Genomic DNA, 26,933 nt, shown 5'->3' on the forward strand with positions numbered 1-26,933 from the left:
GATTTCGGAGCGGCCTCGGAGGGAAAGGAGGGAGGCTGCTCGGCTCGGCACGCGCAGGTTGCACAATTGTGTACCCCCTGCGTGTGCCGACCCTGGATTTTATAACATGCGCGTGGCAGTGTGCGCATGTTATAAAATCGGGCCTAGATTTGGTCGTGCCGGGTTGCGCGAACAAATCTACACCTGCGCATAACTTTAAAAATCTATCCCTAATTCTCCCATCTTATTTTTTAGACTTCTAGCATTGAATAGAGACATTTCAAAGTATGTTTTTTGCTTGTATTACCAACCTGCTTATCAGTTGACAAGGGTAATTCATAATCTTTCTGCTTTTTACTTAAAGATACCTGATCTATTTTGACATTTATTGCAACCTCTCTACTGGGATGCTCTAATGTTCTCTTAGTATCCTTCAAAGATCTATCATTCCAAACCATGTGCTTCTGAGCAACTGTCAACTTTCCTCTACCATCTAATTTAAAAGCTGCTCTATCTCCTTTTTGTAGGTTAATGCCAGCAGCCTGGTTCCACTCTGGTTAAGGTGGAGCCCATCCTTTTGGAAAAAGCCCCCCACCCCCTTCCCTCAAATGATGCCCAGTTCCTAACAAACCTAAAACCCTCTTCCCTGCACCATCATCTCATCCACAAATTGAGACTCTGGAGCTCTTCCTTCCTCTTGGGTCCTGCACGTGGAATGAGGAGCACTCCTATGTCATTGGTACCCACAGATGCCAAGACAGTCAGCTCCTCCCCAGCACTATGTAAAATTCTATTTAAAAACAAAAAAAAAACAAAATGGCGCCGGCGCTACCTTTGCCCTGTCATATGACAGGGCAAAGGTAGCACCGGTGCCATTTCTACAACGTACTGGAGGCCCGAGAGTAAAAGATCACACCGGGACCCTTCCTCTGGACCCCAGGTAATTTAAGGCATTTTGGGGGGGGTTCAGGAGGGTGGGGGATTTATTTTAAAGGGTCGGGGTGGGTTTTAGGGTTGTTTTAGTGTGCCCGAGAGTGGAAGATCACACCGGGACCCCCCCACTGGACCCCAGGTAATTTAAGGCATTTTGGGGGGTTCGGGAGGGTGGGGGATTTATTTTAAAGGGTCGGGGTGGGTTTTAGGGATGTTTTAGTGTGCCGGTTTTCGATTTACACGATATTTAAAAAACCCAAACTGCGACGATCCGATTCCCTCCCCCTCCCAGCCGAAATCGATCGTTAAGACGATCGATCACACGATTCACATCTCTAGCTATTACTAGCAACGGTAACATGGAATAGACTTAGTTTTTGGGTACTTGCCAGGTTCTTGTGGCCTGGATTGGCCACTGTTGGAAACAGGATGCTGGGCTTGATAGACCCTTGGTCTGACCCAGTATAGCATATTCTTATGTTCTTATGTTCTTAATCTCTTGCCAGCTGGGAGATAATCATACATGTGGCACTCAGTTTAAAAGATTGGAAAGCCTCCCTCTTGCTGTTGGACTACTTTCTGCAACTTAATTTAGTGGATGTTTTGTCAAGTTAAAATGTCTAAGGGAGTAGAGATGTAAAGCTAATCTAAAGTACTTTTAGTCTTGATTTATTTAATATTTGTCTGACAGTGACTCTCAAAACACTACAATTAATTAAGATATTAATTATCCACTTTATTAGCTTTCATTTTACACAGAAGGAATTTAATTCAAAATCTGTAGAAAATTTATACTAAGGAATGCTAAGATGCACCTGCCATTCTCTTCTGGTCTTCTTCTGCTGCAAGGGGTACAGGGCTTCTGGAAACTGGGTCTGTGGAGCCTGAAGCCTGGATTCACCCGAGGTGACCTCTGGAATCCTCTCCCAGGGGCTGCTGGGTAGAATATGCAGATGAGCCTTCTAGTCCTCTTCTGCTTCCAGCTCAACCTTTTTTCATAAGGGAGCCATTCTATCCCCTTAAGCATTTTTTTACCCTTCTTTTTATCTTTGCTAGTTCCTCTCTCTATATATTTTTTTGAGATAGGGCAACCAGATCTGTACACAGTAATAGATGTGCACACAGATGTATAAAAAGGCATTATGATATTCTCAGTTTTATTCTTCATTCTATTACAAATAATTCCTAACATTCTATTTGCTTTTTTTTTTTTTTACCTCTGCCACACACCAAGCTGAGGATTCAATGTATTATAGTGCCCCCAAGAGGCAACTGGTGTAATGATGACTCTCTCCTCTACAATGGCTAAAGTGTTCAGAGTGGTTTTGGGTAGGCAGGTGATACTGGAATCAAGGTTCAAACCTGGGGGTGGGTTCTACAAGTTGTCCTCTTCCCAACTGGGGTAATTTTGTCTGTTTGAGAAACCCCACCTAGCCAGTGATGCTCCCAGAGTTGGGAGGGGAAGCAGGGAGTATAAAATAGTTGAATAGCTTCCACTGGTGAATAACAAGATTTTATCGTGTAAAATAAAAGAAAATGAGGTTCAAAAGAAACAACAACAACAAAAAACAACTTACCAGTAACAATTAGTTAATGAGGCTAAAAACAGATAATAAGGCCTAAGATTCAAAAAAATGGGATTTAAACATGACGAGAGAGGCAGCATGATGCACCAGTTCAGGAAGACTATTCCAAGCACATGGCACAGCCCAAATGACTTTCTTACAAGTTTCTTTTTTTTTTTTTTAATGTAATTGAAAACATTTTTATTATTAGCTTTTATCTCTTTGGCAAGTTTGTCCTCAAATTCTTTCTTGGTCTGCTTTATTAATATTTTACATCTAATTTGCAAATGCTTATGAACCTTCCTATTTTTCTTCTTAGGTCCTGCTTTCCTTTTTTTAGAGCATTTTTTTTTTTTGCTTTAATAGCTTCTTTCACAGCACCATTTAGCCATCTGGCGGACACTTGGAATTCTTTGGACCTTTTTTGATTTGCAGAATACATTTTATCTGGACTTCTAAGATGGTATTTTTAAACAGTCTCCATGCCTCATTCAGACCTTTATTCTTTATAATTTGACCTTTTGGTTTCCTTCTAACTAGTTTCATCATTTTATCGTAGTCTCTCTTTTTAATATTATATTACCATTATTATTATTGTTATTATTATTATTATTGTTAAATTTTGAACTTATGTACACTGTTCCAAGTTTCATAACCTTGTTCTATGTAATGCCTTTTGGCAATTTTCATGTTCTGTTTCAATGTAAACCGATGTGATCTTTATTTCATATAGGAACACCGGTATATAAAAATCTAAAAATAAATAAATAAATAAATTATAGTTTTATTTCTTAATTTCCTTCCAGTGATAATTTCAGATTTGATTGAATTATGATCACTATTGTCAAAGCAGCTCCATCATCATTATTCCTTGTAGTACTCCACTGGGAACTACATCAAAAGTCTCCCCCCCCCCTAATCATTTGTTCTTGGACTTGTTGCTGCATGAAACAATCATTTATGGCATCTAGAACCTTTACCTCCACAACTTGCCCTGAAGAGACATTTACCCAATCAATATTGAGGAAACTGAAATCTCCCATTATTATTATGTTTCCATGTTTAGCAACCTATTTACCACTGACTGAACAGCCTATCTTAGCTAGAAATATTTTTTAGTTGGACCACATTCTACATATGTATGTATATTACTAGTGTACATTTTGGGGCGGATTTTAAACCCCCTGCTCGCGTAAATCCGGCTGGATTTACGTGAGCAGAGCCCTCCTGCGCCGGCGCGCCTATTTTGCATAGGCCGCCGGCGTGCGCAGAGCCCCGGGACTCGCGTAAGTCCGGGGGTTTTCGAAAAGGGGCGGGAGGGGGCGGGAGGGGGCGGGAGGGGGCGTGGCCGCATGACACGGCATTTTGGGGGCGTGACGCGGCATTTGGGGACAGGACCGGGGGCGTGGTTTCGGCCCGGGGGCGTTCCGGGGGCGGGGACGCACCCTCCGGAACAGCCCTGGGTTGGGTCTTGGTGCGCCAGCAGCCCGCTGGCACGCGCAGATTTACGTCTGCCTCCGGCAGGCGTAAATCCCTGGATAAAGGTAGCGGGGGGGGTTTTAGATAGGGCCGGGGGAGTGGGTTAGGTAGGGGAAGGGAGGGGAAGGTGAGGGGAGGGCGAAAGAAAGTTCCCTCTGAGGCCACTCCGATTTCGGAGCGGCCTCGGAGGGAACGGAGGCAGGCTGCGCGGCTCGGCGCGCGTAGGCTGCCCAAAATCGGCAGCCTTGCGCGCGCCAATCCAGGATTTTATAAGATACGCGCGGCTATGCGCGTATCTTATAAAATCCAGCGTACTTTTGTTGGCGCCTGGTGCGCCAACAAAAGTACGTGATCACGTATTGTTTAAAGATCTACCTCCCCGTGTTGAAATAAGTCAAGAACATTTTCAATAAGGCAAAAAAATCATTTTTTTAAATTTAAGACTAATCTCCATAGAAAAGTAAAGCAGTTATCCATAAATAATTTCCAAATCAATGTTATTTAGTATTTTGACAGTTTGAGTTGAAAAAAAGGAAATATTAATTATAGGAATATCAATGTATGTTTCTTTCTTTTTTTCTTGGGGTGTTTTTCTTTCATTTATTTTTAAAACATACCACAGCTCCAAGGGTGGGGGGAGGAGGAGGGAACTCCATAGTATCTGTCATTACTGCTGCTGAAGTGAAAAAAAATCAGCCTCCCACACACTTATCAAGATATGATCCATTAATCACAAAGTGAATCATGCTCAGCTGCAGCTTCTCGACTCAGTGACCGTTATCATTGGGACAGAAATCTGGAATCAGAACTCATTTGACATGTCGGCTTCGAAGAATGAGTGACTCCTCTTGGCAAACATGCCACACTTCATTTGAACTTGGTAGCAGAAGTTGGCAGAATGATTGTCAAGCAGCAGAAACATTGTCTTTCCCAATTAATGCCAATTTTCAAGGGTTTTCCCTAGACTAGGAGACTTTGCTACAGTCAGTGCGTAGACCCAAGTGAATGAAATATAGATTTATTTCTGGAATTTCCAGAAGTTAAATTTAACCTTTGAGTGGGCATATTCCCAGCATTTCTTCTAAATAAAATGAATGGTCCTCTGATTTGTCCTCTGCATAAGCAGTTTAATTACTGGCTTTCTGTACTGTGTTTGATAACACTTGGAAACAGCTTGGAAGGGCTTGGTAGGGAGGGAGAAAAAAGTTCACAAACTAGTTTGATGATAATGCAAGAGAGTTCAGCAAACTTTTTTTCTAATAAAAAAAACCCCATAAAATCTGATGTGAATTCCTGAAACAGGCAAATCTATTTTAGATTTTTAATAGATGTGCCTGCTTTATGTGAGCCCTTAGGGATAGATTTTAAAACGTGAGCGCATGCGTCCATGTGCACTCGCTTCCCGGCGCACACATGGACATGCCGATTTTATAACAAGTGTGCTAGCGTGCGCATGTTACAAAATCTGTGGGCTGCGCACATGCGCGCGGGATTTTATAATCCGCGCATGCATGTGCGGGCAGAGGGCCGGATTTTAAGAGGTACACGTGGGCATACATTTGTGTGCACAACCCGGCGCGCACAAATGTATGCCCGATTTTATAACATGCGCGCGCAGCTGAGTGCCGGCGCGCAATCCCCCGGCCTAGCAGCCCTACGAAGGCCTCTGGTCACGCCCCCGCCCTGCCCCGGACTGCCCCCTCCCCGCCCCTTTTTTCAAGCCCGGGGACATATGCGCGTCCCGGGGCTTGCGCACGTCGCCGGGCCTATGCAAAATAGGCCGCGTAACCCCCCTGCACGCGTAAATCCAGCTGGATTTACGCGCATAGGGCTTTTCAAATCTGCCCCAGAGCGCGGGGGGGGGGGGGGAGAATTTATGCAAATTCCGTGCAGCGACACATTTGGACCTTCCCCAATTCTCTCCCTACCCCCTACCTAAACTCCCTCCCTCTTTCCCTCTCCTCTCCTCCCCACCCCCTAAACCCTACCTATCTTTTTTTTTGTTTGTTTGTTTTAGAACTTACTTCAGGTCTCCAGGTTGAAGTAAGTTGTGCGCGCCGGCCGTAATTGATTACTTCTGTTCTATGGGCAAAAAGTATGGGTTTATCTTGATGTCACTAGAGCAACCCAATTACGTCGGAAAACATTTCTCTCTGTGTGTTCTGAAGTGGTATCTAAGGGAGTCAATTTATTCTGCGATATCCCTGTAAATGTTTTGGGAAATATCTTAATATGAATTACGTCTTTCTTGAGCCATCTCAAGTTTGATCATTCTTAGATTCGCACGCTTAGTTGCCACACTTAGTAGTTAGCCATTAATAAGGTAACTGGTGTCTGTCTCTCATTTTCTTTTTTCTATTTTCTTGGTGTTAGCTATTTGGAGTGGAGTAGTAGCCTAGTGGTCAGAGAGCTCTGGGCTCTAAGCCAGGGTTTAATTCCCACTCAGGGATTGCTAAAGGCAATTTACCTCTTCCTCTGGCAAATGTAAATACAGTGAATTTTCTCTTTAGTTCTTCCTCATCTCCCCTATTTACTTTTATTAACAAGAGGTTGGCTAGATTATTTACTTGTTTATTCATGATATATGATATTTTCCTGTGCACTTCTTATTTCTGTAACAAGGTATTCTTGTATTATTTTGAAATGCATGAAAAAAGAATGCATGAAAAAAGAAAAACTGGGAGGGAGCCTCCTGAACCTCACCGCGGTGCTCTCCTTGCAGATGGCTGACCCGGACCTCCCTCTCCTCGCTGCCGGAGGTGAAGCCTCTCGCTCGGGCGGCGGGGAGCGGGGGGCCGCGCAGCGCGCTCAGTCTCCGCAGCGCCTGCATGCTGCCGCTGCTCAGCTCCCGGGTGGCGTCGCTCCGGCCTGCAGCAGCTGCTAGCGCCGCCTCCCCTCCCGCAAACTTCGCTCGATATCCGGGGACCCCCGTGCCAGAAGTTTTGCTGGGGGTCGCTCGGCGCCTTCCTCCTCCTCCCTTTCTGCGCGGTCGGGCGGCGGAGTGAAAGCAACAAGTGCCCGGATGCCAGAGTCTGGGGCCCAGCGCCCGCCCCGCGCCTTTCACCCGGGGAGTTCTTGTGCTGAGCCCTGGCAGAGCCGCCCCGTCCCGGGACGGAGGCCTACGCGGGGAGCGTTAGCGATTCGGAAATGTGGTGAGAATAAGGCCAGTCGGGAGCGAGGATGCACAGAGGGCATGAGAAACGCCTGGAAAGTGTTGCATTTGCAGCAGCACCCGGACCCCCTCATCCCCAGCAGACGCCAAAGACTTCCTCTCTTGTGTAGCAAGGATGCCACCAGAACTACTGTCCTAGTGTTCCTGCATAGGCACATACGTGCCCAATGTCACATCTTTTAGAGGGCCCATGGCCGGAAACTGGCTGTGGCACCTCTTGATGACGTCACTGATTCAACCCTATAAAAGGACCTTCCTAACATCCCTACCATGCCAGAGCAAGGGGACTCCTGCATCATTATGGTGTGTGTTGATGCTTCCTGTTTCCTCACCTCTGATCTCCTAGCCTGCCCTCGAACTGACCTCTGCCTCTTGCTTGGACATTGACCATTCTTGTTTGCCACCTGACTCATCCTTTCCTGAACATCGGTCATTCTTGTTTGCTGCCTGCCTCTGACCCTAGCCTGGGCCCTGGCCCTTCCCATATACCACTTCCCCAGAGACTCTTGCCCAAGAGCTGCCTGCTCCTGGAACCCAGGGGGAAAGGGGATGGTATAGGTGAAGCTCCTGTTCAGTCTCTTCCCTGCATAATTCCACCAGCTGTGGGTGAGGGCCTAGCCTGTAGGCTGAGCCAACCTTACCACAACATCAAGGCTCCACAAACCTTACAGAAAGCTAAGGAAACAAATGTTCAGAGTCTAGGTCAGGAGGGGTAAACATTTATGCCTAAGGACCAGGTTGGGGTACCTGGTTCAGGTGGGGAGTGGGTGATTGGGCAATGAGAGTCCTACCCTGAAGATTCAGTGGGAAGGGGGAGGTTATGATACATCTACATACTTTTCCAGGGCCAGTGCAAGGGTCATAGATGCCCTAGGCAAAGCTTACAGCCTGGTGCCCCCTCCCCACACACAATTAAAAGTTATGCTTTATAATACATTTTGCATGATAAAGGACATTTTAAGAAAAAAAAATCACATTTATTTACATGTACTACTGTGGTGACACTAGAAAACATTGCAGAAAAGACATTTGGAACTTATATGGTACTGGGTGTGAGTTTGGCACTCAGAAAGCCATGAGTAAACTAAACTACAATTACAATATAGTAAACCTCCCATACCAAAACAGCACTAACTGCCAGCACTCAAACAATAACAATAAATAAATACATAAAATAAACCTTACCTTTGAAAAGGCAACACTGCAAATATTACACTAGGCCTTAAAAACACCAGTAAACCTCCTATTAGGAAAACAATAAGCCAAGCTACTACAGATCCCTACACAGAAACTATACGATAACAGAATACTTCACCTCGGTCACATCCAGAACACATATAGACCCTCACAAAATACTACTACTGCTTAACATTTTCGTCCAAGCCTTCCCTGAAACCTAACAGTGCAACATTTTTCGTCATATAGCTCAATAGACTAAATGTCCGACCCAGCCATTGTATATTCATTCGTGTCTATTCTCCAGTTGTTTCTGTCCTTTGTTTCCTGGCTACTATAGCCCCCAAGTTTTTTCTCCTTGTTATTTGTATCTGCGCCTCGGCCTTCTTGTTATATGGTTTTGTTAAGTTAACCCATAAGTTGATGTAAACCGGCCTGATATGAAGCTTGTCATGAAGTTCGGTATAGAAAAATGTTAAATAAATAAATAAATAAATAAATTTACCTCTTCCTCTGGCAAATGTAAATACAGTGAATTTTCTCTTTAGTTCTTCCTCATCTCCCCTATTTACTTTTATTAACAAGAGGTTGGCTAGATTATTTACTTGTTTATTCATGATATATGATATTTTCCTGTGCACTTCTTATTTCTGTAACAAGGTATTCTTGTATTATTTTGAAATGCATGAAAAAAGAAAAAAAAACCCAGCTACACTAACTGCACTAACCACATCCTCTGGCAACAAATTCCAGAGCTTAATTGTGCATTGAGTGAAAAAGAATTTTCTCCAATTAGTTTTAAATGTTCTACTTGCTAACTTCATGGAGTGCCCCCTATTCCTTCTATTATCCAAAAGAGTAAATGACCGATTCACATTTATCCGTTCTAGACCTCTCATGATTTTAAAGACCTCTATCATATTCCCCCTCAGCCGTCTCTTCTCCAAGCTGAACAGACCTAACTTTTTTAGCCTTTTCTCATTGGGGAGCTGTTCCATGTTCTTTATCATTTTGGTCACCCTTCTCTGTACCTTCTCCAGTGCAACTATATCTTTTTTGAGATGTGGTGACCAGAATCGTACACAGTACTCAAGATGCGGTCTCACCATGGAGCGATACAGAGGCATTATGACATTTTCCGTTTTATTCACCATTCCCTCCCTAATAATTCCTAACATTCTGTTTGCGTTTTTGACTGTCACAGTACACTGAGCTGACGATTTCAATGTATTATGCACTATGATGCCTAAATCTTTTTCCTGGGTGGTAGCTCCTAATATGAAACCTAACATCGTGTAACTACAACGTGGGTTATTTTTCCCTATATGCGACACCTTGCACTTGCCCACATTAAATTTCATCTGCCATTTGGATGCCCAACCTTCCAGTCTCACAAGATCCTCCTGAAATTTATCACAATCCAGTTGTGATTTAACTATTCTGAATAATTTTGTATCATCTGCAAATTTGATTCCCTTTCTCATCATATTCCTTTCCAGATCATTTATAAATATATTGAAAAGCACCAGTCCAAGGACAGATCCCCGAGGCACTCCACTGTTTGCCCTTTTCCATTGAGAAAATTGACCATTTAATCCTACTCTCTGTTTCCTGTCTTTTAGCCAGTTTGTAATCCATGAAAGGACATCGCCTCCTATCCCATGACTTTTTAGTTTTCTTAGAAGCCTCTCATGAGGGACTTGTCAAATGCTTTCTGAAAATCCAAGTATACTACATCTACCGGTTCACCTTTATCCACGTTTATTAACTCCTTAAAAAAAATGAAGCAGATTTGTGAGGCAAGACTTTCCTTGGGTAAATCCATGCTGTGTTCCATTAAACCATGTCTTTCTAGATGCTCTGTGATTTTGATCTTTAAAATAGTTTCCATTATTTTCCCTGGCACTGAAGTCAGGCTCACTGGTCTATAGTTTCCCAGATTGCCCCTGGAGCCCTTTTTAAATATTGGGGTTACATTGGCCTCCCTCCAGTCTTCAGGTACAATGGATGATTTAATGATAGGTTACAAATTTTAACTAATAGATCTGAAATTTCATTCTTGAGTTCCTTCAGAGCCCTGGGATGCATACCATCCGGTCCAGGTGATTTGCTGTTCTTTAGTTTGTCAGTCTGGCCTACTACATCTTCCAGGTTCACAGTGGGCCGGATTTTAAAAAGGTTACGCGTGTAAACCCTGAGGATTTACGCGCGTAACCGGCCTTATGAGTGCCGGGCCTATTTTCAAAAGGCCCGGCAACGTCGTAAAGCCCGGGACGCGTGGAAGTCCCGGAGCTTTACTTAAGTGGTGGGGGGTGGGCGGGGTCAGGCTCCTGGCACAGCGACCATATTTGCCGCTGTGCCAAGGATTGCATGCCGGCAGTTGGCCGGTGTGCGCAACTTGCGCCTGCCCAGAGGCAGGCGCAAAAGGTAAAATAAAGGTATGGGGGGGGGGGTTTAGAGTAGGGCTAGGGGGGTGGAAAGGTTAGGGGAAGGGGTGGGAAGGTCAGGATAGGGGGGAGGGAACATAGGAAGGCAGCGCGGCTCAGCGCGTGCAAGGTACACAATTGAGCACCCGCTTGTGTGTGCCAAGCAAGGATTTTATAACATGTGTGCGCCTGCCCTCGCATGTTATAAAATCGGGAGTACATGTGCGCGCACCGGGTAGTGCCTGCACATGTTTGCCCGCGCACAACCTTTTAAAATCTACCCCAGTTATTTGGTTCAGTTCATCTGACTCATCACCTTTGAAAACCATCTCCAGAAACGGTATATCCCTAACATCATATCACAAATGATGGTGTACCTGGTATCTCTTTTATAAACTCATTCAAGCTGTCTCGCTTCAAAAAGGAATATAAATTTTTGTAGGACCACTACTCATGGGGTCAAGGTATTCAACCAGACTCTCTTTATGGTCTCAGGTCCGTTTTGCTATTTTTTTTATAATTTTTTTTATCACTTTTATCATAAATGTATTCTTCCAACAAACTGATGAAGGCTCCAAATTTCCATTTAAATAGGATAGCAACAATGTCACATTTTTGTAAACTCAACAAAATTCAGCAGTGATACTCATCTGCATAGCCCAATTTCCATTTAAATAGGGTAACAACAATGTCACTTTTTCGATGTAAACTCAACAAAATTCAGCAGTGATACTCATCTGCATGGCCCAACACGATCGCGTTTCGGACCCCCACCATCGGGGTCCTGCTTCAGGGGAACAATCCTTCGCACTTATTCCGTGACATCCAAAAAGGCATTCATCAGACAACTTTCATAATTGCCGGCAGCTATTTTAAATCCAATAATGCAGATGTGGTCCAAATTTGGACTCGCCTCCTTGGTCAACTTCATTTCAAATTGTCTCTTAGCCTTCTTATCAATGTTTTACACTTAACTTGTCAGTGCTTATGCTTTTTCCGATTTTCTTCAGATGGATCCTTCTTCAAATTTTTGAAGGTTTTTTTTTTTGGCTAAAATAGCCTCTTTCTCCTCACCTTTTAATGATGCTGGTAATCATTTTGTCTTCCTTTCAGCTTTCAAAATGCTTGGAATACATCTGGTCTGTGCTTCCAAGATTGTTCTTAGTGAAATATGTTTATTAAGGGAGTAACCAACATACAAACAGAGTTTGTACAATAAAAACATTTTAACAATATTCCTCCCCATCCATATCCTGGATAAATACATAAAACAAATGATCAAACAACACGGCCGATGTCTGACTCTTGCACATCTGACTCCGAAAAGAAAACAGGGATGTCCCTCATCTGTCCCACTCTATACCCCCAACCCACCCCTCTAACTAACCCCCATGGTAACCAGGCAAACCCATTCCCAAAGTAAGGGACCCTATAAGGTATTTGAAATAAGACTACAAGCTCTAGTAGAAATGCTAGCAAGATACAAATCTCACACCTTCAGAAACCTAGCATTAGATGGTACAGAATAATGAGCTGCAAGAGATTCCATGAACATCATATTAAGAATCACATTCCTCCACTGCCAATAGGAAAGAGAAGATTTTTTCCCTCTAAACCAATAAAATAGAACATTTACCTTGAACTAGCAATTTCTTTAGTAACAGCCTCTCACTGTCTTTCCGAATATAATTAGGCAGGCCTACATTAAACAATATAACTTCTGGCAATAGAGGAATGCTACAATTAATAAAGTATTAACAAAAGATATGATTCTGTCCCCAAACTTTAAAATAACAGGGCAATTCCAGAAAGCATGATGAAAGCTACCCCTAGCCAATGAAAACTTCAAATAATCAGCCGAGAGGGTAAGTTTAGCCCTATATGCTAACTCATGAGAAACAAAGGCTCTGTGAAGAAACTTAAATTACATTTAATATAAATAACCATTAGAAGACACACATTTCAACATCTTAAACAAGTAGATCTGATCAGTCAATTGCAGCTCCCCATTCTCCATGCCCGGCGCAAAGGAAACAACAACTGATGTTTAGTAAGACCATAGGGGAGGTTAAGTGCAGGAGCATGCAAAGCCGCCTTATCGCATTCAATAGTAGTAAACACAAAGCCGTCATACAATCAATCCCGAATGATATGTAAAAGGCAGACCAAGTTGAACTTTGCTAAATCTGGAAGACCTAATTCCCCCTGCAGCCATGGTTGCTTTAATCAGGAGAGAGCAATTCTGGACGTCTTACATGCCCATATAAAGTAGTTTATCTAAAGCATGAATATCAAGACACCGTAACAAAAGGGGCAAAGTCTGCAACACATAAAGCCATTTGGGAAACAAAATCATCTTATAAAGACTTATTCTCCTGCTAGTGATAAAAGTGAATTCTGCCACACCGCCAGTTTAACTTAGGAAAAAGTTAGCAGAGGGGTGATATTAAGAGAGTAGAGCCGCTCTAAATTTAATATGATAAATATCCCCAGGTAACAAAAACACCCCTGTGCCCACTTTAAAGGAAAATGACCTACCCACCATTCCTGAATAGAATCTGGAAAGACTAGAGTCTCGGATTTGTCCTGGTTTAGCTTGAATCCCGCGATTTCCCCAAAGGATTGAAACAAGTCTAATAGATGGTACAAAGAATTTAATGGATCACTTAGAAAAACTAAAGGATCATTCGCAAAAGCAGCATACTTGAAAAGAAAGGAGCCAAACTTAATGCCTTTAATCACACCCGAAAACTGTATCACCACCAACGGCTCTAAAGCTAGAAGAAATAACACAGAAGAAAGAGGGCAGCCCTGCCTCATACCCCTATAAACACCCAAGGCCGGAGAAATTTCCCCATTAATGGTGATTGAAGCTAAAGGATTAGTATACAATAAATGGATCCCAGTCAGAAAAAAAACATCCAATTGCATATATTGCAGCACTGCAAATAAATACTGCCATTCCACCCTGTCGAACACCTTCTCAGCATCAAAACTGGCTCCCATAAATGGCAAAGCCTGACTAGTACAGAGTGGAATGTCAGACAACAGTTTGCGGACATTCACCGAAGTGTATCTCCCTTGAACAAAACCTACTTGCCCCCGCCCAATCTGGGCTGGCAAAATTATTGCCAGCCTATCAGCCAAAATTTTTGCCAACAACTTCTGATCAAAATTTAGTAAGAAATAGGTCAGTAGGATGTAACAACACATGCAGGATCCTTACCGGGTTTAGGGATCACCGTAATAATCACTTTATTCACTTCAGCAGGGTATTGTTCATCTTTGATCAGTGCAGCAAAGGTATTAACAAGCAAGTGGGGAACCTCATCATCTTACATTTTATAAAATTCGGCAGAGAAGCCATTCAGGACCGGAGCCTTCAATGGCTTCGCCAACCAAATGCCCACAATGATTTTCCCCATACTAATAGGCCGATTTACGCTTTTCAGGTGAGATTCCTCAAACTATTTGAGTCCAAGTTTAGATAAAAAAAAGTCTGATACCTAGCTAGGTCACAACCACCTGAACTATATAACTACACATAATAGTCGGAGCACATCCGCAAAATATCAAAGGTGGAATAAGTCAGGCGTCCATCCTGATCCCTTAGGTGGGAGACCCCACTAGGATTACGAGCCCTCTTAATAAGATGAGTTAACAACTTCTCCGGTTTATTAGCCTGTTGGTACAATTTAAACTTATAATATAAAAAACTTTTTTTTAGCCCTCTCATGTAAAAGGTTATTTAAAGCATATTGCGTTAATAAAAAAGCTTCTCTGTTATCTACATTGTTACCAGCCAACAATGCTGCCATACATTTCCTAAACTTAAATTCTAGAGTCAGCAATTGCTTACCCACTGATTTTCGCCTCCAAGTTAAATATTAAATTATGTCCCCCCCGCAGTACAGCTTTAGCAGTGTACCAGGGAAAAGTCGGAGATTCTTCAAAGTGTGTCACATTATTAGTCACATAATTTGCCCAACATTGTCACAAATAGTTTTGAAAAGCGGTATCATTGGCTAGGCAATAAGGAAATTTCCAAGACAATTGAGGTCTACCTATTATTTAGATTCTTTTTTTTAGATTCTTTTTTATACCGAAGTATAGCGAGAAGCCTTCACTCCGGTGTACATTGAACATTAAACCAGTTAACGTAAGCCAAATCGGGGCATGGCCTGATATTTTTATATTCCCTATACCAGTGTCTTCCCCTTGAGAAAGACTAGCCCTAGAACACAAAAATTAATCTATCCTAGACAAAATGGAGTGTGCCCTTGACACGTGAGTAAAATCTTTCTCCAATGGGTGAAAAATGCACCAAGAATCCACAAATTGTAATTCAGATAATAAAAAGGAAATACTTTTCCTGACACCCAAAGGTACACCTCTCGTAGGATGGGATTTATCCAAATCAGGATCTGCCACTATGCTAAAATCACCCCCAGTGATGACAGCCCCCTCCCGAAGGGATAGCAACTTCTGGACAATTTGAAGAAAAAATATGTGATTGTAAGTGTTCTGGGCATAAAGATTACAAAATCTGCGGGCTGCGCACAAGCATGCGGGATTTTAAAATCCGTGCATGCATGTGCGGCAGAGGGCCGGATTTTAAGAGGTACGCGCGGTAGTGCCCTATCCCTAATACCCCCGGTATTAGGGATAGGGCACTGTGTGCAGGAAGATCACAACACCCTCGGTATCAGGGATATGGCACTGAGTGCAGGAAGATCACAATACCCCTGGTAACCGGGATAGGGCACTGTGTGCAGGAAGATCACAACACTCCCGGTATCAGGGATAGGGCACTGCGTGCAGGAAGATCACAACACCCCCGGTATCAGGGATAGGGCACTGCGTGCAGGAAGATCACAACACTCCCGGTATCAGGGATACGGCACAAGTTCTAGTCACATTGACTGATCACATTACTTTTTTTGTCAAGCTACCAACCGTTTCCATTTCCCATCCCCCATATATTGTCAGTGGGAACCTTGGTAACATCAATAAATAAGAGGACAACCAATAGGAATACATATTCATTCCTAAACTGACCTTAACTGCCCTGAAAAGTGTCAAATTGTATCATTTTCTGTTAGTGCGCACTAACTCCTGTTAGTTCGCACTAATCGGAAAAAACGATTTTTTTTACTAAAAAATCGTGCCAAACACGATTTTCTTCTCCTGCCAGACGATTTCGATCGTTAAGACGATCGGGCACACGATTCACATCCCTATAAAGAACACTGAACCACTAAGTGCATTACACACTACAACTGAATATATTTCTAAGTAATAACCGGTCATCACAAAACCTTAAAAGAAAACTGATAAAGGAATGCAGGTGCTATAGAGATATTTTATGGGAAAAGGTACAGTACCTGTCCAGCAGTGTCATAAAGTCCAAGCAAGTGCTGCTTGCCTCCGACAGTCACAGTTACTGAAACAGAAAATAACAAAGATGTGATGGATTTGAGAGAACAAAGTGTTATACAGTGGTCATTATTTCACACTTCTAGGTCCTTCTTGCACATGGGCAGTTTAGTGCACTTGGCTAAACTGCTGCTGTATTAGAAATTCCAGTCTGACCAGACTGAGACAGATCCTATTTTAAAGTAAAAGCCCTAAAAATAAATTCACAGTTGTAGCAGACAGTACAAGTCAAGCTTGTCACAAACTGGAAATATTGCCCTTGCTGTTACAGTCTAGATCAGGGCTTTCTAAACCTGTCCTGGGGACTCCACAGCCAGTCGGGTTTTCAGGATATCCACAATGAATATGCGTGAAATAAATTTGCATATCACGGGAGTCTCACTATATGCAAATTTATCTCATGCATATTCATTATGGATATCCTGAAAACCCAGCTGGCTATGGGATCCCCAGGACAGGTTTGGGAAGACCTGGTCTAGGAGCTACAGTTCAATGAAGCCTGGACCCAATATTCAAATGGCAGAAAGCTGGATAAGTAGTATTTATCTGGCTATCTAACAGCTGCTGAATATTTGGGCTATCTTTTAGCCAGAGGAAACGTGGGTGGGCAATGGGTGGATTGGTGCAGTGCTACTTAGCCAGATAACCTATCCGGCTAAGCAGTGATATTGATACTTAGCCGGATAAGTTAATTGGCTACTTCTAGATCTGCTAAAGAAACGTTTAGACTTACCTGGATAACACTTATCTGGCTAAGTAGCATTTTGTTAGCAGATATTCAGCGGCCTAGCCGTGAAACTGAATATCCTTGTAACTTAGCCATTTTGCTTTTAAATATCTACCCTCCTGTAGTTTAGTCAGGGAGTGCTGAGAACACCAGAAGAGAATCTTTAGAAGAGTGCATCAATGCTTTGTATCTCTTCTTAAGATGCGTCTCCTGTAAAAACACTATGTTGGCTTATAATCTATCCAGCTCTTTATATAAAAGACATCTTTTTTTGGGCATGTTCAGGCCCTTGACATTTAGTGAGACTACCTTAACCAAAGCCATGTTGATTGATTTCAACGCGCATTAACATTTCATCCCCCAACGGCCAAGATCCTTTTACCCCATTTGCTCAGGGATCTCCTTCATATACAATCCTGCCTGCTGTACAAATACTAAAATTGTGCCTACTCATAGCCCCGCTTGTAGGCTTTGCCAATGCTTATAAGCAATAACCCATTCCCCCTCCCCCTTCCCCCGCCCTCCCTCCCTCCCAAATTAGTATGGTTCCTAGACCCCTCCAGAACCTCCACGATGGAAAAAACTTAATTAAGACTACTGTGTTCCCTGCCAGGTCGCCAGTTATTATAAATGACCAACAACATTGTAGAGCTCACTTTCCTGTAGCAAATCTTCTCATAGCTAGCGGTATAAATCAATATCAATAAACAACAAGGACCATAGCTAGTCAACATCATCTCAGCCCTTGGTGAGAAAATAGAACAACTGCATCAAAACTGTGATTGTCTTTTCATGTAGCCTCTTTTGATGAGGGGGGATCCCTCTGAAGTCCGTCATAATCTTCTACCATCCATTCATCACCCAACGGGGGTGCTCTTCTTGATTGTGTTTTGCTGGGGGCAAAGCTGGCCACGTTACCGGATCTGTGAAGCCCAACTCCTTTAAAGTTGCCACTGCCTCTGCTGTTGTTTTATCCAGTAATGATGCTCCACTAACCATAAACCATAATCTGATTGGGAATAGCAGATATTTTCTTTCCTGAGATAGCTCGTTATCTCCAACAGATCCTGTCTCTTCTTCAGCTTGGTGGGGGAGAGGTCTGCAAACACTGCAAGTTCATGGCTCTCCCAGCTCCACACATTCTTTTTGCGTGCATTTAATAGAATATGTTCCTTGACCACATAAGAGTGAAAGCACACAATGATATCACGGGGTCTATTGGTAATTCTGGGACCCAACGAGCAATGTGCTCTCTCAATCTGCATTTTAGGAGGTTGATTGCCATTGGGGCTTTCTGACGATAAAAATAAGGCAAGACATACAGTAGTTTTGTTACCACTTCGGCTCGGTTCGTGTATTCCATAGTTTCTGGGATGCCATGGAAGCATAAATTGCAACCACAATGAGCGCTTTTCCATATCTTCTAGTTTTTTCAGCGAACCACTCTGTCTGTTTTCATGGCTTCCTGTTCCACCCTGAGCCACCATAAGTCCTCCACATGTGTGTCGATGCGAACCTCCGATTTGTCAATTCTGTGTCCCATATCTGAAATTTCTTCTTTCAGTTCAGTTATTAGGGCTGTTATTTCCTTTTTATGATTTTTAATATCGTCTCTCAAGTCTCTGAACCAGGCCACGGAATCTTCTCGACTGGGTATTGCTGAGCTGGATCTGCCCCTGTATAGGCTCAGGGTCCACTTCTTCTTCAGAGCCATCCCTGGCCGCCATTATTGCCGCAGCAGCCTCCTGGTCTTTCAGATGTTTTTGTATAAGAACATTTGCATATGTCTATTGATTTTTTTCCTCACTGACATCGTTGTAGTCTGAGGCTTTGTTGAACTAAAATCACTGTTTGTTTAATCACGGATGCCCAGGAACAAGCTTAGATTGAACAGCTTGGTGGAGGAGCCCAGTCCTCAAGCAGCCATTCACCTCCAATGATGTAATTTTCCTCCTCAGATGAGAATCTTTAGTCATTAAAGGCACAAAACATGAGGAGGTCTGCCACAGGCAGCCTTTGATATGCTTGATTCTTCTGTAGCACAAACCTGTCTGCAGTCCACTTCTGTGGGACGTCTCACTAAATTCCTTAGATATCTTTCATATCTGAAATGGGGTAGTGGTTTCCAGCATGCAGTCAACATTCATCTTTCTTTTTCTTTTCAGGTAAGAGATGCTATTTACCTTCATTTCAAAATACATCACGCTACCTTAAAGTTCTATAAAATTGCAACACATGAAAAAAGACATTTATGACACTATACAGTATTCACTTTTAAGAAATGTTAGTTCAACATCTGGAATTTAGAGATGTGTATCGTGTGATCGATCGTCTTAAACGATCGATTTCGGCTGGGGGGGAGGGAATCGGATCGTCGCGGTTTTGTTTTTTAAAATATCGTTTAAATCGTAAATCGGGGGAGGGCGGGAAAACCGGTTCGGGAGGGTGGGGGATTTATTTTAAAGGGTCGGGGTGGGTTTTAGGGATGTTTTTAGTGTGCCGGTTTTCCCGCCCTCCCCCTCCCCTCCCCCTTCCCCCGATTATGATTTTTGACGATAAATCGGGGGAATTCCTATTAAATATCGCCTCTAACGATTCCTATTAAATATCGCCTCTAACGATTTTTGACTATTTAAAATATATCGGACGATATTTTAAATCGTCAAAAAACGATTCACATCCCTAATTTCTATTACATTATAACATTTTATAAATCTTGCTAGAGATTATGTGGATGGTGTTCTGAGTTGCACTTTATAGGAGCCTTCCCCTCAATAAACATTTCATTGAATTTTAGGTACATTTACAGGCCTTTTTTTTTTTTTGTAAGGAACGTAATCAGTTAGTAAATTATCTAACTACCAATCTGCTCCTCAGGACTTTTCCGAGTTTCCTCTTCCTTCTATGTTTTAATAAAATCTGCCGCATTACAGATAAAAAGAAAAAAAAAAAAAAAAGAAAATCAGATTGACTTATTTTTGGCTTATTGGTCATGTTGTTTTTCACTTTACAAAACGAGACATTAGTCACCAGCAACAACGTGACTGCCAGACCTGCCAGGTTTCTATGGACACATCTCTGTGTGTGACTGAAACCCAGGTGAAGGTCCATACAATCACTAACAAGGGTAGGCAGTCTTGCTTAATATTGTTCGTGAAGGCTTCCAAATTCTTTACCAAAATGTGATTCTTCATTTAAACAAAAAAAAAAAAAAAAAAGTGATGGCAATTTGTGACACACATTCAAAACATGTCTGCTCCCAGGATCCTATAGGAATGGAAGGTGGATTAGCTTAAAGAATTTCAGTAATGCTTAGATGGTAAGATCTTTTGGGCAGGAGCTTTGTACCTGTATGTAATTTGTTATGCAGCACTATGGTTTAGGAGGTCCATATAAAGCCTGAAATACATTAAGGGGCAGATTTTCAAAGGGTTACGCGCGTAACCCCCCGAAAAGCTGCCCCTGCCTGCCCCTGCGCACGCCGGCCCCAGGAAGCGCTTATGTTCCGGGGCTTCGAAAAAGGGGCGGGAAGGGCGGGTCCAGGGGCATGAACGGCGGTCCGGGGCAGGGCCGGGGGAGTGGCGGAGGTTCGGGGGGCGGCCGAGAGCGGTCCCGAGTCCTCCGGCACAGTGGCCTGTGCCGGGGGAATGGCGAGCCAGCGTGCGCAAGTTACGCCTGCCTCGGGCAGGCATAACTTCGGAAATAAAAGGGTTCAAAAAAGGTTTCGATAAGTTCTTGGAGGAGAAGTCCATTAATGGCTATTAATCAATTATACTTAGGGAATAGCCACTGCTATTAATTGCATCAGTAGCATGGGTTCTTCTTAGTATTTGGGTAATTGCCAGGTACTTGTGGCCTGGTTTTGGCCCTCTGTTGAAACAGGATGCTGGGCTTGATGGACCCTTGGTCTGATCCAGCATGGCAATTTCTTATGTTCTTATGAGTGGGGGGAATTTAGTTAGGGCTGAGGGGTGGCTAGATAGTGGGAAGGGAGGGGAAGGTGAGGGAAGGTGGGGGGGATCACAAAAAAAGTTCCCTCCAAGGCCGCTCTGAACGGGGAAAGCCATCGGGGTTCCCCTTGGGCTCGGCATGCGCAAGGTGCACAAGTGTGCACCCCCTTGTGCGTGCTGACCACGGATTTTAAGAACATGCGCGCGGGCTGCGCGACACATGTTATAAAATTGGTCGTAGATTTGTCCGCGCCGGGTTGCGCGAACAAATCTACGCCCGCGCATAAGTTTAAAAATCTGGCCCTAAATATCCTAAAATTAAAATGTCTGATTAAATCAACAGTTCAAAAATTACGCCATGCATGGGGTGGATACATTTTTCTTTAATGTGTTCAGAATAAGGTGTATTAAAAAAGCCGAGTGCATTCCGAAATCGGGAGGTGTGCGCGCATGTAGCACACGCGCATACCCACCTGATTTTTATAAGCCGCCCACATGCGTGCACAAGTTCCGATGCGCAATATCTTGCACCAGGAAAAGAAGGGACGGGATGCAGGCGGGTGGATGGGCGTTCCGGGAAATAGTTTTATTAAGACTTTCATCTCATCCACAGCAGAAGTAACTTTGCAATCTGAAATATACCTGGGCATGTGCCCAGGTGCACTGCTACTTGTGTGCATATCTCACACTTGTGTGCATATCTCATAGGGATGTGCAGAGGGATGCATACATTGCATTCGGGATTCGTATTCGTCGAGGGGCAGATACGTTGCATCGGCAAGGGGGCCCCCCGATATGTTTTATATGTTAATTCTTATTCGTTTCCCTGGCTAAAATTAAATTAACTACAACCTCCCACCCTCCTGACCCCTCCAAGACTTACCAAAACTCCCTGGTCGTCCATCGGGGGGGTTCAGGAGCCATCTCCTGCACTCACACCCTCGGCTGTCGGTATTCAAAATGGCGCCGATAGCCTTTGACCTACTATGTCACAGGGGCTACCGGTGCCATTGGTCAGCCCCTGTCACATGGTAGGAGCAATGGATGGCTGGCGCCATCTTGTGCTCCTACCATGTGACAGGGGGTTGACCAATGGCACCAGTAGCCCCTGTGACATAGTAAGGCAAAGGCTATCGGCGCCATTTGATTACTGGCAGCCGACGGTCCGAGTGCAGGAGATCGCTCCCGGACCCCTGCTGGACCACCAGGGACTTTTGGCAAGTCTTGGGGGGACTCTTCTGACCCCCACAAGACTTGCCAAAAGTCCAGCGGGGGTCTGGGAGTGACCTCCTGCACTCGGGCCGTCAGCTGCCAGTATTCAAAATGGCGCCGATAGCCTTTGCCTTCACTATGTCACAGGGGATGACCGTCGGCCATCCCATTGCTCCTACCATGTGACAGGGGCTGACCAATGGCACCGGTAGCCCCTGTGACATAGTAGGTCAAAGGCTATCGGCGCCATTTTGAATACTGGCAGCCGAGGGTGAGTGCAGGAGATGGCTCCCGGACCCCCCGCTGGACTACCAGGGAGTTTTGGTAAGTCTTGGGGGGGGTCAGGAGGGTGGGGAGTTTAGACAGCTCCTTTAGACGGCCGAATAATTCGGTGAAGATTCGTTGTATTCGTGGGGAATCGCGATATGTTTCGCTTCCCCATGAATACAACGAATATGGCCCTATACTATGCGGATTACCAATTCGTAGGGAATGAATGCACACCCCTAATATCTCATACAAGTAGCTACGCCCAGGTATATTTCAGTGCAAAGTTACTTCTGCTGTGGATGAGATGTAAGTCTTAATAAAACAATTTCCAGGCATCTCTGAAGTGTTTTGAAGGATCTGAATTAACTGAGGGGAGTGCAGGCTAAAGGAATCAGGGGGTTTGGAGGGACCTTGCTCTAGACTGGGCAAACTAGTGGATGAACTGGTGAAACTGGTCATTCCTGGAAGCCCATCTGTTATAAAATTCTCTCACTTGCTCATCCCAAAGCTGACTTAGGCTGCCTTTGCACACAAGCTTAAAAAATGGGGCTATTTTATAACATGCGCGCAGGATATAAAATTGCTGTGCATCTGGCTGCAAGTCCATATACACAGGTAGATGTGCACCCACGTGCCCATTTGAAAGTTACTGTCAATATGTTTAATGTATGCTTGCCAAGCATTGATACCGTGTTTCCCCGAAAATAAGACAGTGTCTTATATTAATTTTTGTTACCAAAGATGCACTAGGCCTTATTTTCAGGGGATGTCTTATTTTTCCATGAAGAAGAATTCACCATATATTGTTGAACAAAAAAATGAACATTTATTATATCTGAATAGTTGTCTGGGTTATGCTGGTTTGTGATGACAACTAACTGTGAATCCTGCAGGGTAAAAAATCACAGCTGCATGCTCTGGTGTTCTGTGCGACGGGCAGGCTCCCAAATAAAAACTTTGCTAGGTCTTATTTTCGGGGGATGTCTTATTTTCGGGGGATGTCTTATTTTCGGGGAAACAGGGTAGCTATGTGACCACATGCATTATTGTACTAACAAAGTATTTGTAATGGCATGAGAGTAAATACAGCAGGTTATCAAATACCATGTTAATTATATGATGATTTTGACTAAATTCACTACTGGGGCCTTCCTCCCCCACCACACACACACATACACACACACACACACACACACACACACACACACACACATCATGCTCGATTCTCCTAAAGGTAGATTTTTAAACCTGCATGCAGGCGTCCATGTGCGTTACCCACGCGCACATGTGCACACAATTTTATATCAGTGCACGCGAGTGCCCAATCGAGCACGTAAGTGGGGGGATTTCAGTAGATGTGCGTGGCGACGCAATAGGCCCTTTCCCCAGTTCCCTTCCAGTCCGCTCCAATAATGGAGCGGACTGGGAGAGAACTTCCTAAACCCCTAGCTAACCTTTTCCCCTTCCGCCCCCGCCTCCTAAAAACCTCGCCAACTACCCTTCTTTTTTTTGTTGGAGAAATTACCTGCTCTCTAGAGCAGCAGTAACTTGCACGGGCTGGTGGGCTCCCGGCGTGCACTTCAGAGGGACAGTGTCTAATGGTGCTGTCCTGGACCACCCATTGCCCTGCCCCCACCCAGACCCCGCCCCCAGTCCACCTCTTTTTCCTAAACTCATTCTTTGGCGTGTACCGGGAGATACATGCGTGGCTGTGGGCCATTTAAAATCCACATGGCCCAGCCATACATGTATCTCCCAGAATTGTCACGCAGGGCCTTTAAAATTAGCCCTTTACTGATGTCACATCGTGTAATAGTTCTCCACCATGGAGAGGGTTGTGATGTTCCGTACAGTGAACTGTGACTTCACAACAGGGAAATCTACAACCTAGGCAGGAGAAGGACAATGTAGAGGAAAGAAGGCTTTAAATTTACATAGACTTTCAACTATTACTGTAGTAGTGATGAAGTAGTTTTGTTACCATTCATCTCATCTTCTGACTGGCGTGTTCACAGATCCTTTCTGCATAGTAAGAGTTGTAGTAGTAATGAGAAAGGAAGTATCAAAGTACATGACAGTCAAGCAGGAATTTCATAAAATATGCTTGTTTGCCTTGTTATGTTTTAGTATATGACAGTGTCAAGCAGCAGAACGAGGAGTCAGCGTAATGAGAGTAATCGTTATGGGGAAAATACAGTTTGCTAGGAGTTCAGGCACAATAGCAATAGATCAAGCTGCCTCTGAGTTTTGTGTCTTCTGCACCTACAGTGCTTTTATACTTACATCTTTCTGCTTTTAATCTCTCATGTCAAGTTTTCCCGCCTTCCTTACCCTTTCATCCCCTTAAAAAAGAATGGTTATTTCAGCTTTATTAATGGGTACAGTCTCCATATGCTCAGTTTTTAAAGTGTGACAGATGTCTTACATTGCCTCAGAAGAACCAAGTATTCCTAAATAATTTCTTCATTGGGCTGTGATAAGAGACTCATGGCACTAAACAGGCAACACTTGCAACTGGCCAACCGGAATGAAAACCATAAGCTTCGGCAGCTGATTTTTTTTTTTAATTTGTATCTGGGCAAAATAAAAATGGAAAATTCTATTCTTGGCCAGGGTCAATTAGTTCCAATCTATTGAACACAGAAATTAAAAAAGGCTTTTATAAGTATTAATCCTACAAAAATAAGACACCATTATTGACATTTAACTTTTATGGAAAGTCAAAACTCCTTGAGAGAACAGTATGTTCTCCCTCTAAAGCATAAGCTTGCTTGTTTAAAATGTAAGTTGTTAATAATAATACAAATTATTATTTGGATTTATATAATGCTTTTCATTCAAACAGGATGTTAAGTGGCTGATAATTATGCAGGCACAAATTCAGAAGTCCCAAGGAATTCCAAGTCATGAATGATACCGTGAGCAAGTGCATTCCTCCCTTCTTTTAGCATCCTGCGATTTGTTTTCTTTTTTTTCTTCAGGAAAAGAATGATTTAAAAACAGAAGTGTCTCAAAGTGTCAGCTGGACATGGGCTTCATTTGTGAAAATTATGAACAAACATTCCAACTTTCAACTTTTTTTATTTTTTGCGGAAGACGTATTTAAGGATTGATACCAAGAAGAGTACTATCTCCAAATAAGCTGCCAATTTAATCCTTCTACTTTGGCAGTGGTCATTACATCATCTTATATCACCAAGGAGGTCAGGTGGCAGAGCATTAATCACCATATTGTACAGGCTTTCAACCTCAGCATAAAGACTAAAAACAGGCCATCCTCAGCTCATAGCTCATACCCTGGGCTTGTATCTTACACAGAAAGAAGTCAAGAAGTGATAGAATTATCAGGACAAGAAGGTAAGTTGCTGGACTCGAGGCAGCATAGATTCATTAGGGGACTCGAGGCAGCATAGATTCATTAGCAGAAGGTCCTGTCAGACAAAGCTGATTGATATTTTTGATCGGGTAACTAGAGAATTGGATCAAGGAAGAGCACTCATTGTGATCTACTTGGATTTTAACAAAGCTTTTGATACAGTGCCATACAGGAGGCTTGTGAATAAAATGAGAAACTTGGGAGTGAGCGCCAAGGTGGTGCCATGGATTACAAAATGGTTGACTAATAGAATTCAGCATGTAAAGATAAATGGAACCTACTTTGAAGAGAAAGCCATGTTAAGTGGAGTGCCACAGGGATTGGTATTGGGACCGGTTCTATTCAATATCTTTGTGAGAAACATTGCAGAATGGATAGAAGGTAAAGTTTGTCTATTTGTGGATCATATCAAGATCTGCAACAGAGTGGACATGCCTAAAAGAATAGAAAAAATGAAAAGTAATTTACGAAGGCTTGAAGAGTGGTTGAAGATTTGGCAGCTGGGATTCAATTTCAAGAAGTGCAGAGTCATGAATCTGGGATGTGGTAATCCAAAAGAGCTGTATGTGATGGGGGGGGGGGGGGGGTGAAAGACTGATGTGCATGGACCCAAGAGCAGGATCTTGGGGTGATAGTGTCTAGCGATCTGAAGATGTCAAAGCAATTTGACGTAGGCTGCCCCGAGGAGCTGGGAAGCAGGAGCAAGTCACTCGTGTAGAGACGTAGGCACTGCTCCGAGGAGCGGGGAAGTGCGGAGGAGCAAGTCGTTGGTGTAGAGACGTAGGCCACTGCCCCGAGGAGCATGGAGGTGCAGAGCAAGTCGTTGGTGTAGAGATGAAGGCACTGCCCAAGGAGCGGGGAAAGCGCAGAGTCAAAGTCTCCGGTGGCAAGGTTGATACGACCCCGAGGAGCAGGGAGTGTAGGGCAGGAGTCACTGCTAGGCAGTTCTAAAGGCAACCCTGAGGAGCGGGGAGGCCAGCAGGCACGACCTCTGGAGAGGCGCAGGGACCAGCCCAAGGAGCGGCAAAGTCTGGAGAAAAGTTTCCAAAGGAAGCGCATGCAGGCCTCCAAGGAGCGGGTACCCCGAACCAGAGTCAAGAACCGCAGGTAGAAATCCGAGTCAGGCACCAATGTCTGAGGAGACAGGAACAAGCACCAGTAGCGAAGGAACTCGTTGCCAAGTCGATTAGCATAGGCCAAGGGAGGTGCTTAAAATCCCAGCTTGTGATGTC

At 43.7% G+C, this 26,933-nt stretch overlaps 1 protein-coding gene across 1 annotated transcript in view; it reads right to left on the minus strand.

Moving 5' to 3' along the window:
* The window catches only part of RHOJ (ras homolog family member J), a 186,725-nt gene that overhangs the window by 40,259 nt on the left and 119,533 nt on the right, over positions 1 to 26,933 (minus strand). The window contains exon 2 of the mRNA XM_029598138.1: positions 16,115 to 16,173. Within this exon, the coding sequence (XP_029453998.1) occupies positions 16,115 to 16,173 (59 nt within the window). The remainder of the gene's footprint in view (positions 1 to 16,114; positions 16,174 to 26,933) is intronic.

The sequence above is a fragment of the Rhinatrema bivittatum genome, chromosome 4, assembly GCF_901001135.1.
Source record: "Rhinatrema bivittatum chromosome 4, aRhiBiv1.1, whole genome shotgun sequence".
NCBI lineage: Eukaryota > Metazoa > Chordata > Amphibia > Gymnophiona > Rhinatrematidae > Rhinatrema > Rhinatrema bivittatum.